Consider the following 12,331-nt stretch of genomic DNA (forward strand, 5'->3'; position numbering starts at 1 on the left):
GAATAAAGGAAGAATGTATTAAAAGTGCTTAGGGAGGTTAGTCACTATATCCAAATATATCCCACCCGTCCCTTAGCCTACATTACAACCAAATAAAGACCTCTTGATCTTAGACTAAAACAACTCGATTAGTAGAGTATTACACTAAGGGCAAGTTTATGGTGTATCTGTGTGGCATGTGAATGTTCTTGCTGAGAGTGAGTGAATTCTTTCTATCTATAGTTCCTTGTGCTTGATTTTATATGTGTGGAACTTCTCTCAAAAAAATGTGATGTGAGGGCATGTGACTTGGGAAGAAAAAGCAAGTTTTCACTCTGTTAGAGTAACTAGAGTAAGCACGAGTGTGACATGGCGTTAGAGTCTTCATCTGAGGTGTGGCTGTTGCACTGCTTAGGTTGTTCTTTCATAATGGCGGGTGTAACATAAAACTGGGTAATGCATCGAACGATTAGGCCTAGAAGTGTGGTTCAACTTGCTCGAGGACGAGCAAAGATTTAAGTGTGGGGTGTTGATAATAGGTGAATTGAACTATAATTAAGCCCTAAAGAACCACTTTTTCGTATAGTTTTTATGGTAAAAGTGATAACAAAATGCTCTGATTAGTGATTTTCATGCGTTACAGGTTACATACAATAAAAGAAGGCTATGGAGTACTTTTGGGATCAATTATGGAGGAAAAGAGGCCAATCGCACAATATCCGCCAAGTGCACCATGCGAAATGCACAAAACCAGAACTGGAGATAGACTGCCGCGGTCCCGGCGTAACCGCGATCGGACCGCGGCAGGAAGGTGTGCGGATTCTGAGAGGTGATTTGGCCGCGGTCCTGGCGTAACCACGGTAGGACTGCGGCAGGAGGCGTAAAATTGAGGGATTGAAGTGCAAAACACGGAATTCTTAGCCCAAAACCCTATTTTAAACAATAGAACTCGCCCAAGGGAGGCATGTAATGTTTTAGAGAGTACTTTGGCAAGGAAAAACAAGTGTGAGAGATCACCCAAAACATCATTACTCTTATTCTTCTTTATTTTTCTTGCAATTTACAATTATGAATCTTTTAGTAGTTTATTTTCCCATTGTTATGAGTAGCTAAAAAACCTTAATCTAAGATTTTGGTGGAACCCGTTGGGGATGACTTGGTTGTTTTATTAATATAATTGGATTTGGTTGTTAATCTCTAGTTGTTCATCTATGTTTTGATTGTGGATTAGTTGAAAGGGCCCTCAATTATCCGTCCCTATTTATTATGTATCTACTTGAGAGAGAGTGCATATTTAGGTGATTGTATGAATAACATCACTCCCGGAGTATAGACGAGAGTCATAACCGAGGGTTTAGGTGTTGGATTAGAGATAACGAAACCCCGGGTGCAATCTAAGTGAACTGTATTGTGAAATTAGCTAGCGTAGCTTGAGAGAGTGCGTCTAGTAGATTATCATAATTACTTGAGAAAGAATTATGATAGCTTGAGCGTTCATGATTGTTAGAGACAACTAAATCGTAGTTATAAGACATATACAACCAAGGAAATTACCAACGGGGGAAACCATTGCCTTAGACTTTATTTCTACTGTTTACACATCAAGTTTAGTCAATTTTCAGTTATTAATTACTTTCAGTCTTTAGTTGTTAGAAAATCAACCATTGTGAATCAGAAAGTTTGGGAAAACAGATTGTGTGAATTTAGTGAATCCGACAGTAGTAATTGATAGGTTAATTCCCTGTGGTTCGACTCTGGGCTATAATACTCAGATTATATTTGCAACGCCCGCTTAGTCTTTTGTGAGACTCGGTTGAGCGTGATTAGAAATCATTCCACGGCTTTCCAGGACGAGGCAATATTTCGGCCGCCGTAGGAACCCCCTCATCCTCTATCATTTCTACTCCTCCGGAGCAAGAACATCATTTTCTGGCGCCGGAGTTGCGGCAGGATTGTCAGCATGGGAAGAACTACCAGCCATTTATCTCGATTTAAGAGAACGAATGAACTAAGAAAAAAAGAAGAGGTTGAGATGTCAATTTCCGGCCAACAGGAGAGAATCAAAAATTTGAAGTATCGGAAAAGAGGTAGATCCACAAAATTCTTTTAACAAAGGCAAGAAAGTGTGCCAATCGAATGGTGTTTTTCTCCTATTTATAGGGACATAAATGCTCCAAGCGGGAAACCCAAGAGTCGCCAATCAAAACTGATAGGGCATGAAACGGTTCAATCCCCAGAAAATGTGTGTCATAATGGCAGTGACTACAAACGGCGTTTCGAATCAAACAACGCTTCGATTACGAATGGTCGCGACGGTCTAAAGGCATCGTTGAAGCGTCGCACCATTGCCTCAATCTAAAAATATTCGCCCAATGCGTGAACAGTCAGATTTCTCCTAAATGTTTAGAAATTACAGTCCGCCCGCCGGGCCCACCAAGGGATAACCCCGACGGACGGAGGGACTAACTATATGGGGTCAAAATCTGACCTCAATAGTCGACCCCAGTTGGGGCCCTGCCCAAGTAGCAAGATAACGAGAAGCACCACGACCTACTTCAGTCCAAGCATCTACAGTGTACGTCAAGTTAGAAACAATATTCAAACAACGACGGAAAATGTCGTCGCATGAGGGTACATCTAGAAGAATTCTCTCCTGTGAAGAATGTACACTAATTTTTCTCTCTATCTCATCAAAGATGAGGTATTTGACAATCAATGAACATTGATGGTTCTTACTTTTCGTTCTTTGTATTATTATACATCTTTAGATCTGAAGTTGATTATGCTTGACTAAGATTTACTCCTTCATCATCATCAATTGATTTAATCAAAAAGGTTTTAACGTCTTTTGATCAAACATTGATAGTGTCACGTATCGGCACTAAGAAGCGTAATGTTGTCTTTAATTGGCTTGTGATTCTTGTTGAGCAAAACTAAATAGTAAATATCCACTTTTGGTGGGTGATGAAACAGGAAATAATCAATGCTGCTTCATATGCTCCGCTGCCACCTTCCGACGGGCTTGCAAAAAAACTTTCTAAGTTGTAAGAGCTCTAACCATTTTCTTCTCCACAGATTCTGTTTTCATGACTCTTCAGTATCTGTAATCTAGTGCGAAAACACTATTGGTTTCAGGGCTGTCATGGGGAAGGAAAAGAATGCTGCATGAAAAGCAAGCGCATATATAAAAGAAATTATAACTGATGATTGATTCGTGACATGAAAAATTTGCTGAAGAATAGTTTCTTCTGCTGTTAATTATTATTGAAAGACGTGGCGGAAGAGATCCATGTGCCAGTCCTAAAAAAGTCAAGAGCTATTGTCCGAAGACTGGCACATTGTTTCTTTTTATCCACATATAACTAGATGACAGTTTCACAGACGTCGCGTATTAGCTTCTAGCTGTTTTCACTCATATGGCTATTGTTATTTTCATAGGCTGTAACCACAAATTTCATTGTTTCTAAGAGCATGAACTTCAAGGGCTGTAATAAAAATTAAGGTAAGCTAGCATGTTAAGTTTTCGAATCTCCTTCTTTGGATAATCTTTTCACTTAACAAGTACCAAGGTGGATATACTCATGCAATCCACAGTTTTGCTACTCTCATTGGTTAACCAATATACCAGTGGAGGTTTTAGAATTGGTATGTAGGTTGTCCTTATAGAAGGGAGCCTTGGAGCAATGATAAGTTATTTTCGCGTGACTTATATGTCACAGGTTCGAACCGTAATGTTTGTGTCAAAGAAGGTTAGGTTGCCTCAATCACATTCACTTGGAGTGCTGCCCTTCTCCGAAGTCCGTGTGAACATGGAATGTTTCATGCACTTGGCTGCCCTTCAGTCAGTGTCACCATCTTCATTATTTATGCTTTTATTAGAATGACTTGGTTTCAGCAGTCTTCAGTTTTAAGTTCTGCCAACTAGTTACTATCCGTGTACGAATTCAGATAGTTCCATTTATTGGTTCTTCCTACTTTGCAGGGGTGTTCAAAATCGAACGAAAATCGAAAATCGAACCGAAACCGAAACCGAAGCTTAATGGCTTATTGGTATCGGGTTAACGGTTTAACGGACAGGGAACAGAATGAAATATTTTCATTAACGTCTTATTAGTTTGGGGGCGGATTATTCAATTTTATTAACGGATAATCCGTTAACCCGTTAAGAATATATATATATATATATATATATGTAATATATATACTTACGCTGTACTATGCACTAAGTATAAGCGTATTAGGTAATATTATATCGAATATGGCTTATATATATATATATATATATATATATATATATATATATGTAATATATGAAATCCAATCCAAACGCCACCGGACTATGTTCCGCGTCCAATCCAAACGCGACCAGTATCATAATAGGCCAAGCGTTACCATTGACCTTAAGTTTTGCTTAACTTACCATCACCAAACACGTGTCATCGCTTGGTGCTTTTTCATTCACTAGCAGATAATACATAATAGTAGCAGGAAGAAAAGGCAGCATCACCTCCAAATTGAAAGTGAAATCGGTTATTAACATGGTAATTTTACCTTCCTTAGAAAATAAATGTTGCCGTTAAAGCGGACCATAAAACGATAGTAATAATCAACAACCTTGGTTCAAATTTCTCAACATGTAATGAGTTCAAATACATCATGTGAAAGAGGAAAGAGACTCATTTATTTGACCATCAGGCTAACTTGGAACTACTATAAGAGAGCATATGTCTTCACACAATTCAATTGCTTGTGGAATGTGTAAACCTTGCCACTCAGTATATTTGTTGCGATAGTACGCCCTCTGTAATGCACGCAATATAGATTGAATTAGGCTGATAAATCGCCCGATAAGAGCTAAACCGATACCAATCCGCCGGATATCTTATCGGGCGGCTAGCGAATTAATATATTTAAAATCCGGTAACCGATAAGCCAAACCGTTAAGAGTAAATAACCGCCCAATTCGCCCGATAAGTAGCCCTACTACTTTGCATATTGTAAGGAAGGCTTGTCGATCGAGGGTTAGCAAGAGTAGACCATATACTCTTTGTTGATCAACCATCCAGAGCGAGGTTTGAAACGCCTCAATTACAAAGTGGAAGATGCCTCTAACAATGGGTGGGATGTCTATCAAACTCGCAGAGCGTGTTCAATTAGATCCATACTACGATCCTATATCGGTGATTTTTCTCCAATTACGGATCCCAGACTACCCCCATAAACATAAAATCTATTGCCATGAGAACGCTGTTTAGTTGGCCTATGCCTATTTGAATAGCCTTGGTAAATCCTGTCTTTCTAATTGAGGTCATGTGCAAAGACAATGTGATGAACTTCACTCGTTTTGAAAGTAAATTCTGTGTTCCAAGGCCCTAAAAACCTCTTTTTTTCTCACCTCGACTTGCGTGCGCAGTCCGGGCACGTTTCCGGAAAGCTTTTATGTGAAAACTAAGTAAAATAAGGAAATTGGCTTTTAAAATTAAATAGAGATGACTTCGGTCAACATTCTTGGTAAACGGATTCGGATCCGTGATCCGACGATCTCGTAAGGTCCGCAGAAAAATTTGGGACTTGTGCATATTCCCGAAATTGGATTCCGAGATCCCAAGCCCGAGAAATGAATTTTTAAAGAAAATTATTTTTTGAAAAATATAGAGGTTTTTAGAAGTGAATTGATGCATTTTCTTGATGGTATCGGGCCCGTATCTTGGTTTCGGAGCCCGGTACAAGTTTGAAATAATAATTGAGTTGAATATGTAAAATTTGGTAAAGATCGAAATTGGTTTGGTATAAAACGGACCTATAGTTGAGAAAATAGTAATTTTGATGTTCTTGAGTGATTTCATGAATTTGAGGTTTAATTCATAGATGTTGATGTTATTTTGATGATTTGATTGCACGAGCAAGTCTGTATGATATTTTTGGACTTGCGTGCATGTTTGGTTTGGAGCCCCGAGGGCTCGGGTGAGTTTTGGATAGGTCACGGAGTGAAATTGGACTTAGGAAAAAAAGTTGCTGGTATCTGATATTTTGCAATTGCGAAGTCCTCAGGCATGGGAATTGCGACCCAGGTGTCGCAAATGCGAACCTAGCCTGGGCAAACCTTGGTCGCAAATGCGACACTACTATCGCAAATGCGACTGATTTCTCGCAAATGCGAAGGTGACGGGATTTTCCCATGGTCGCAAATGCGACAGGTTCTTCGCATTTGCGAAGATAACAGGTCCTGAAGGGGTTCGCAATTGCGAACCCTGGTCGCAATAGCGACATTTGCGACCAGTTAATTTGGACTTAGACGCATTTTTCTTCATTTTTCAAACCTTCTCAAAAACTACACTCTCTTGGGCGATTTTCTAAAGAAAAGTTCTTCTCCAAATCAATTGTAAGTCATTTCTAACTCGTTTTCTTCAATCCATAACCTCTTTTCACATGATTTCAATCCAAAATCAAGGATTTTCTTGGGGAAAATTGGGTGTTTTGGGTAGAACTTAGGATTTTCAAATTTTGGGGATTTGGACCTCGATTTGAGGTCCGATTTTAAAATAAATTATATATTTGGGTTCGTGAGTGAATGGGTAATCGGGTTTTGGTTCGAACCTCGGGTTTTGACCATGTGGACCCAGGGTCGATTTTTGACTTTTTGGGGAAATCATTTGAAAACCTATTTTCATGCATTAGAATTGATTCATTTAACATTTATTAATATTATTAAGTAAATTGTGGCTAGATACAAGCGAATTGGTGGTGGAAGCAAGAGGTAAAGCGGTAGTTGAGGCTTGAATTGTGTTCGTGGCATTGAGGTAAGTGTTTGGTCTAACCTTAGCTTGAGGGATTAGGAGTTGTGTCTTATTTGCTATGTGTTAGTTGTTGAGTACGACGTATAGGCGTGGTGACGAGTATCTATGCGTCGGTGTCAAGCATGCCCGTGAGTCTTATACTATGATTAATGTGACTCCGTTTCGTATTGTTCATGCTTTATATGATGATTTCTATTGTTGAACAAGGCTTGTGGAAGTGTTAATGGTAATTGAACATTGTAGAGCGTTGGCTCAAGTTGAGAATTGAGTTGTGAAGTAATTGTGGGAAAGAGAAGAGGTTTATGATATTGTCTCCCTTGCCGGGATGTTATTGCTTTTGATATATCTCCCTTGCCGGGATGTTATTACTCATGATATTGTTTCCCCTGCCGGAATATTGTTGTTATGCTATTGTTCCCTTGCCGGGATTTTATTGTGATGTTATTGAATTTCCTTGTCCAAATTGCTTTGTGATTATTGCTTGGGTGAGGAAGAGTGTAAAGCACGAAGGGTGATGCCGTGCATGATTTTTGAGAGTGTTAATGCACGAAGGATGATGCTGTGCCGATATTGTGAGGTAAAAGCGCGAAGGGTGATGCCGTGCCGCACGATGTAAAATGCTGTGCCATGATATGAGTGATAATGCTATAAGGATAATTCCGTGTCATGATTATGTAAGGTAACAGTACGAAGGCTGATGTCGTGCCGATTATATTGATTCTTATTGTGAGGACGAGAGTAAAAGTACGCAGGGTGATGCCGTGCACTTGTCTTTGATTTTCCTGATTCTTGCTGATAATTGAATTATGGTGTTCTTTACATTTATCTATTGGTTTTCTGTTATTACTTGATATTCCTCGCAACATGTTTTCCCCCTCCTATATTTACCTGTAAATTTCTGCCTTTATTTTTCCGCTGTATATGATTTAACTGCATAGGTTTATTTGGTAGTCTGGTTCTAGTCTCGTCACTACTTCGCCGAGGTTAGGCTAGGCACTTACCAACACATGAGGTCGGTTGTGCTGATACTACACTCTGTACTGTGTGCAGATCCTGGTGATGTAGCTTTTGGACCACAGTGAGGTTGCTGCCTTCAGTCCAGTGGCGGAGACCGAGGTAGTCCTGCAGGCGTCCGCAGGCCTTGGCGTCTTCTTCTATCTTTCCATTCTGTTTCTTTTATGTATTTCAGAGACAACTTTGTATTTATCTTTCAGACCACTGTTTTTGTAGTATTCGTAGACAGTCCGTGACATTGTGACACCAATTCTGGGTAGAGTTGTATGTTGGATTCTGCACTAGTATATGGTTAAACTATGAGTTTCGTCTTCCGCATTTCTGTTTATTATAATTATTTCATTGTTGATCACCTGTTATATTGAACCGTTAAAAAGACTAAGCAAAAAGGTTAATGAATCTATAATACTCGGGTTGCCTATCTTTCATGAGTAGGCGCCATCACGACTTTCAAGGGTGGGAAAATCCGGATCGTGACAAACAAAATACTAGCTTTCATAACACCTCAATAATCTTCTACTTTCTCTTTGTTACAAATGCTACTTCAAGTTCACTCACAATCTCAAACTATTATGTACAGCTCATGAACTTAATGTCAACAAAATCACACCAGCATATAAACCAATACTGGTAAACCACAGATCTATTGTCAACTTTGTATGATATTTGTACATCACCCAAAAATGCCCAAAAAGTAAAAACAATAATAAAAGAAATGAAAAAGAAAGACAAGAAAAAACAAGAACAATTTGGGGTCCGCAGACAATGCAATGTTTCTCCAAGACTCCTCTTCTTTGTCCGAAACAAAAGCAAAAGCATTTTACTTTCGGATCACAAACTCCTCACCGGATTCTCTATCAAACCTTCTAATCCATTTCTTCTCCATCATCCCGCCGGTACCACGCTTCCCTTTGCCGGTGCCGGAGCCGGCATCCCCCACATGAGCAATATCCAATCCCTTCCCGACCGGCAAAAAAACCGATCGTACAATTCTTGATTTTCCGTCAAGTACACTTCTCCATCTAAAATCTGAAACAATTCTTGAATTCACATTTTTACATACCAAAACTGCACCCCTATGGCTTAACTTAGCCACCTTCAATATTCTTGAAAAGTCATTTTTTTCACAATTTACTACCAAAAAATCTATTCCTACTAAATTCTCCATTGCTTCCTCCGGCTCCCCAACGACAACTTCCGGCGACATTCCGGTGGTTTTTTCCATTGATAATATGTACTCAATTCTTGAATCTTCGTCGGGCACTATGCAAATATGTTTGCCACCTGTGTATTTGCTGGCTATAGAGAGGCCGATACTGGTTGACGTAACGTCGTCCCCACGTCGTGACCATGTCTCTACGATCATTTGTGCATCCCATCCCGCTGCCATTGCTGAGACTAATTCTTCTACATTGGATTCTTGAAGTAACTCGCACTGTATAATGAGAATTGGGATAAAGTTAATGAAATTTTCATTGGAAAATAAAAAATAAGGTAAAAAGACAATATGGGCATCATGTAATATGTGCGTATATAAATATACACACATGTTAAATAGAGTTTTTCGAAAAAATCTGCTAATAGAAGACCTCGTAAGGGATAAGATACAAAGGGCTTAAGAGAGCCCAGAAAAAATAATTTTTTTATATAATCTATACGTATGCATCTAGTCTAAATTCGTTAACTCTAAATTCTGGATACTTTTTATGTATATGTAAAGGATAGCTCGATCTGGTGCATTAGTCTCCCGCTATGCGTAGGATCCAGGAGAGAACCAAATCACATTGGCTCTTATGTAAACAACCTTACCTTGCATTTTTGCAAGAAGCTGTTTCCTCGGCTTGAACTTTTACCGTTACGCCAAGGCTCTTCTTCGCTTCATAGATATTTGGCGAACAAAAATAGAAATGATGGACTTACTGATTTGACAGTATCGAGATAAGCTTTAGATGCTTTTTCAGGAGACCAAACCATCTTCATCTCTCTGTATTAATACTTGAGTTGTTCTTGGAAATATTCTTTATTTCTTTGCTGCAACGTTTCAAAGGTGGTGAAATATATAGATAATGCTTATGTTAGGATAAATTAAAAAGTCTAAATTTGTGTTGAAGATTTTATAGGAGACAGAAAGAAGCTAATTAAATGACTTTCCAAAAAGTAAAGAAGTATGAAAGGGAAAAGGTCAGTTTGAGAGAGTTGACATTAAATCCAGGCAAATCCAACGTGGGAAGATTTGGATTAAAATTTGAAGATATTTGCATCTTTCCTTCTTTTAATATTAATATATGTGCCTCTCTCTTCTCACCCTAAAAAAAAAAAAGAAATTAGCCTAACTCAAAAAAGTAGTGACGGTTCATATCAAATTTTACTTCCTCTGTCTTAAATTATCTTGTCATAATTTTAAAAATCTCAAATTATTTGTCATTTTAGAAGTTCAAGAGTAAAATTAAATTTTTTCTCTTATTCTACCATTAATATTAATTGTTATTCAAGACTAAAAATACTGTAATTATAAGTATTAAATAAAGAGAGATTATATTTCATGACATAAATAAGGATAAAATAATCAAAAAAATTTATTTAATATTTTATTAAGGGGTGTATAAAAGAAAAGTACGACATATAATTTAAGACGGAGGAAGTAGTAATCTACACCATAGGCTGTCATTATTCATGTAATCCACATTGGCCGGTTACTCGGTGAGATTGCCATGTCATGTGTACTTCCTTTGACCATATCTTTTAATCTTACTTTAGAAAGTAAAAATATTATTAAAAAAAACGATTTCATACTAAGAACGTGAACCTAAAACCTCTGATTAAGGATAAATGAGTACGTATCGTTTCATTACAATTTTTTATGGTTCGAATTTAATAGTTTGATGTGTTTGTATTTGGATATTTCGATTCTCTAATGTTATAATAAAAAGGATACTTCGGTGCACAAAGCATCTTGTGTTCACGCAGGGCCCGGGGAAGGGTATCACTCCGAAAGGGTATGGTGTAGGCAGCTTACTGTAATCCAAGTATCAATGGCTGATACTACGGTTCGAACCCGTAACCTAAAAGGGCGCTCTAATGTTATAATAAAGGTGCTGAAATTCTCTGCATCTTTTATGCTGGCTATATTTTATGCTTGTTAGATTGTTAGTCCTATATAATAATGTCTGTTGTCTTTTTTTTTTTTTGGTAATAAAGATAGATATTATATTTAGACAAGCAATAATGTCTGTTGTCACGTATATATATTCCTAGTCTTTAGATTATATCTATATATATATATATATATATATATATATATATATATAAAAAACTTTGAATCATTATCTAGTACTCCGTCCTCATTGGTCGGTGAAATTGCCAGTTCTTTGTACTTTAATAATTTTCTGATGGCCCATGACCCTGATTTGGTTATCTTCTTTGTTGTACCGTCTGCTGAAGCTCCAAAGGTCAACGATTTAGATGCGGAATTAGGACTTGAAGTTTATAGAGTTAAGAATCCGTCATTGAACTTAGATTTTTTTAATTATTAGATTCGTAATTAAATTTTTATTTATATTTAATGGATATCCTAATATAAAATACAGAATCTAAACAAAAGTTATCGTATCTAAACTTATACTCAGTGGCGTAATCAGGAATATCGCCAAAGGTTTCAAACTTTAAATAAGTCGACAAATTTTTTTTCAATGAATGAGGGCACAATTTTTTTAAAATCAAACTACACTAAACGATAAAAATACTTGTAATAGAACTATAATTTGATAAATCAAAACTAACAGAAAAACGATAACAATAAACGTTTTACTGATAAAAGTAAGCATAAAATCAAAGGAGAGAGTCCAGGGGGTTTGTAATATGTAGAGAGCTTTTATTGAAGAATTTTTTGTAAAGCTTGACTTTTAATTATAAAATTTATTTAAGAAATAAATTTCAATTTAAAAACTACTTTTTAGATTAATTATTTATTTTTACATATATGGTGGTCTCCGTTCAGTTTTGGCAAATAAAATAAACAAATATTTTGACAGGGAATTAACCCGTGAACAACACCATTGGATTGTCTCATTCAATTATATTAAGGGTGTTCAAAATATAATATATAACCATATAAAATAATATTTGATCTATATACACGGTATAATTCTTCAGCGATGAGAGTTCGCTTGACCACCATTGGCATAGAGTGGCTACGCCCCTGATAACAAGGACCCACCCACCCCCATACAACACCTACTTGCACCTACTATATATGTATTTTTGCCGCATATTTAATATTCTTTTAGTTGTTTGAAAAGAATTTTTTTTATATCCCAAGGGTTTATGTTGTTATAAGTAGTATGTATTGACTTATTCACTTCCCAAAGTCAACGTTAGTGAAAGGGAGATATTTTAAATATAAATTAAGCATCACAGCATTATGTATAAGCTAAGATTTCACACCTTCATTTTCATTTTATATAGTATGGTTTTATAGACTCCAAACCGTGTTGCCTTTTAATATATAGTCACAACTTATTACCACAAAAAAAAAAAAAAAA

General features: G+C 37.1%; 1 protein-coding gene across 2 annotated transcripts; it reads right to left on the reverse strand.

The window, feature by feature from the left end:
• Positions 1–8,407: 8,407 nt before the first annotated feature.
• On the reverse strand, positions 8,408–9,935 carry LOC109237694. Of its 2 annotated transcripts, none has more exons than XM_019404028.1 (2): positions 9,711–9,935; positions 8,408–9,225 (listed from the first exon to the last, which is right to left on the reverse strand). In XM_019404028.1, exons 1-2 carry the CDS (start codon positions 9,768–9,770, stop codon positions 8,611–8,613), a joined length of 675 nt encoding a protein of 224 aa, XP_019259573.1. In that variant the 5' UTR covers positions 9,771–9,935; the 3' UTR covers positions 8,408–8,610. The 2 variants fall into 2 exon arrangements, with proteins under 2 accessions (XP_019259573.1, XP_019259574.1); XM_019404029.1 differs by having other exon boundaries at positions 9,600–9,934.
• Positions 9,936–12,331: the final 2,396 nt, after the last annotated feature.

Source organism: Nicotiana attenuata, unplaced genomic scaffold (genome assembly GCF_001879085.1).
Source record: "Nicotiana attenuata strain UT unplaced genomic scaffold, NIATTr2, whole genome shotgun sequence".
Lineage (NCBI taxonomy): Eukaryota > Viridiplantae > Streptophyta > Magnoliopsida > Solanales > Solanaceae > Nicotiana > Nicotiana attenuata.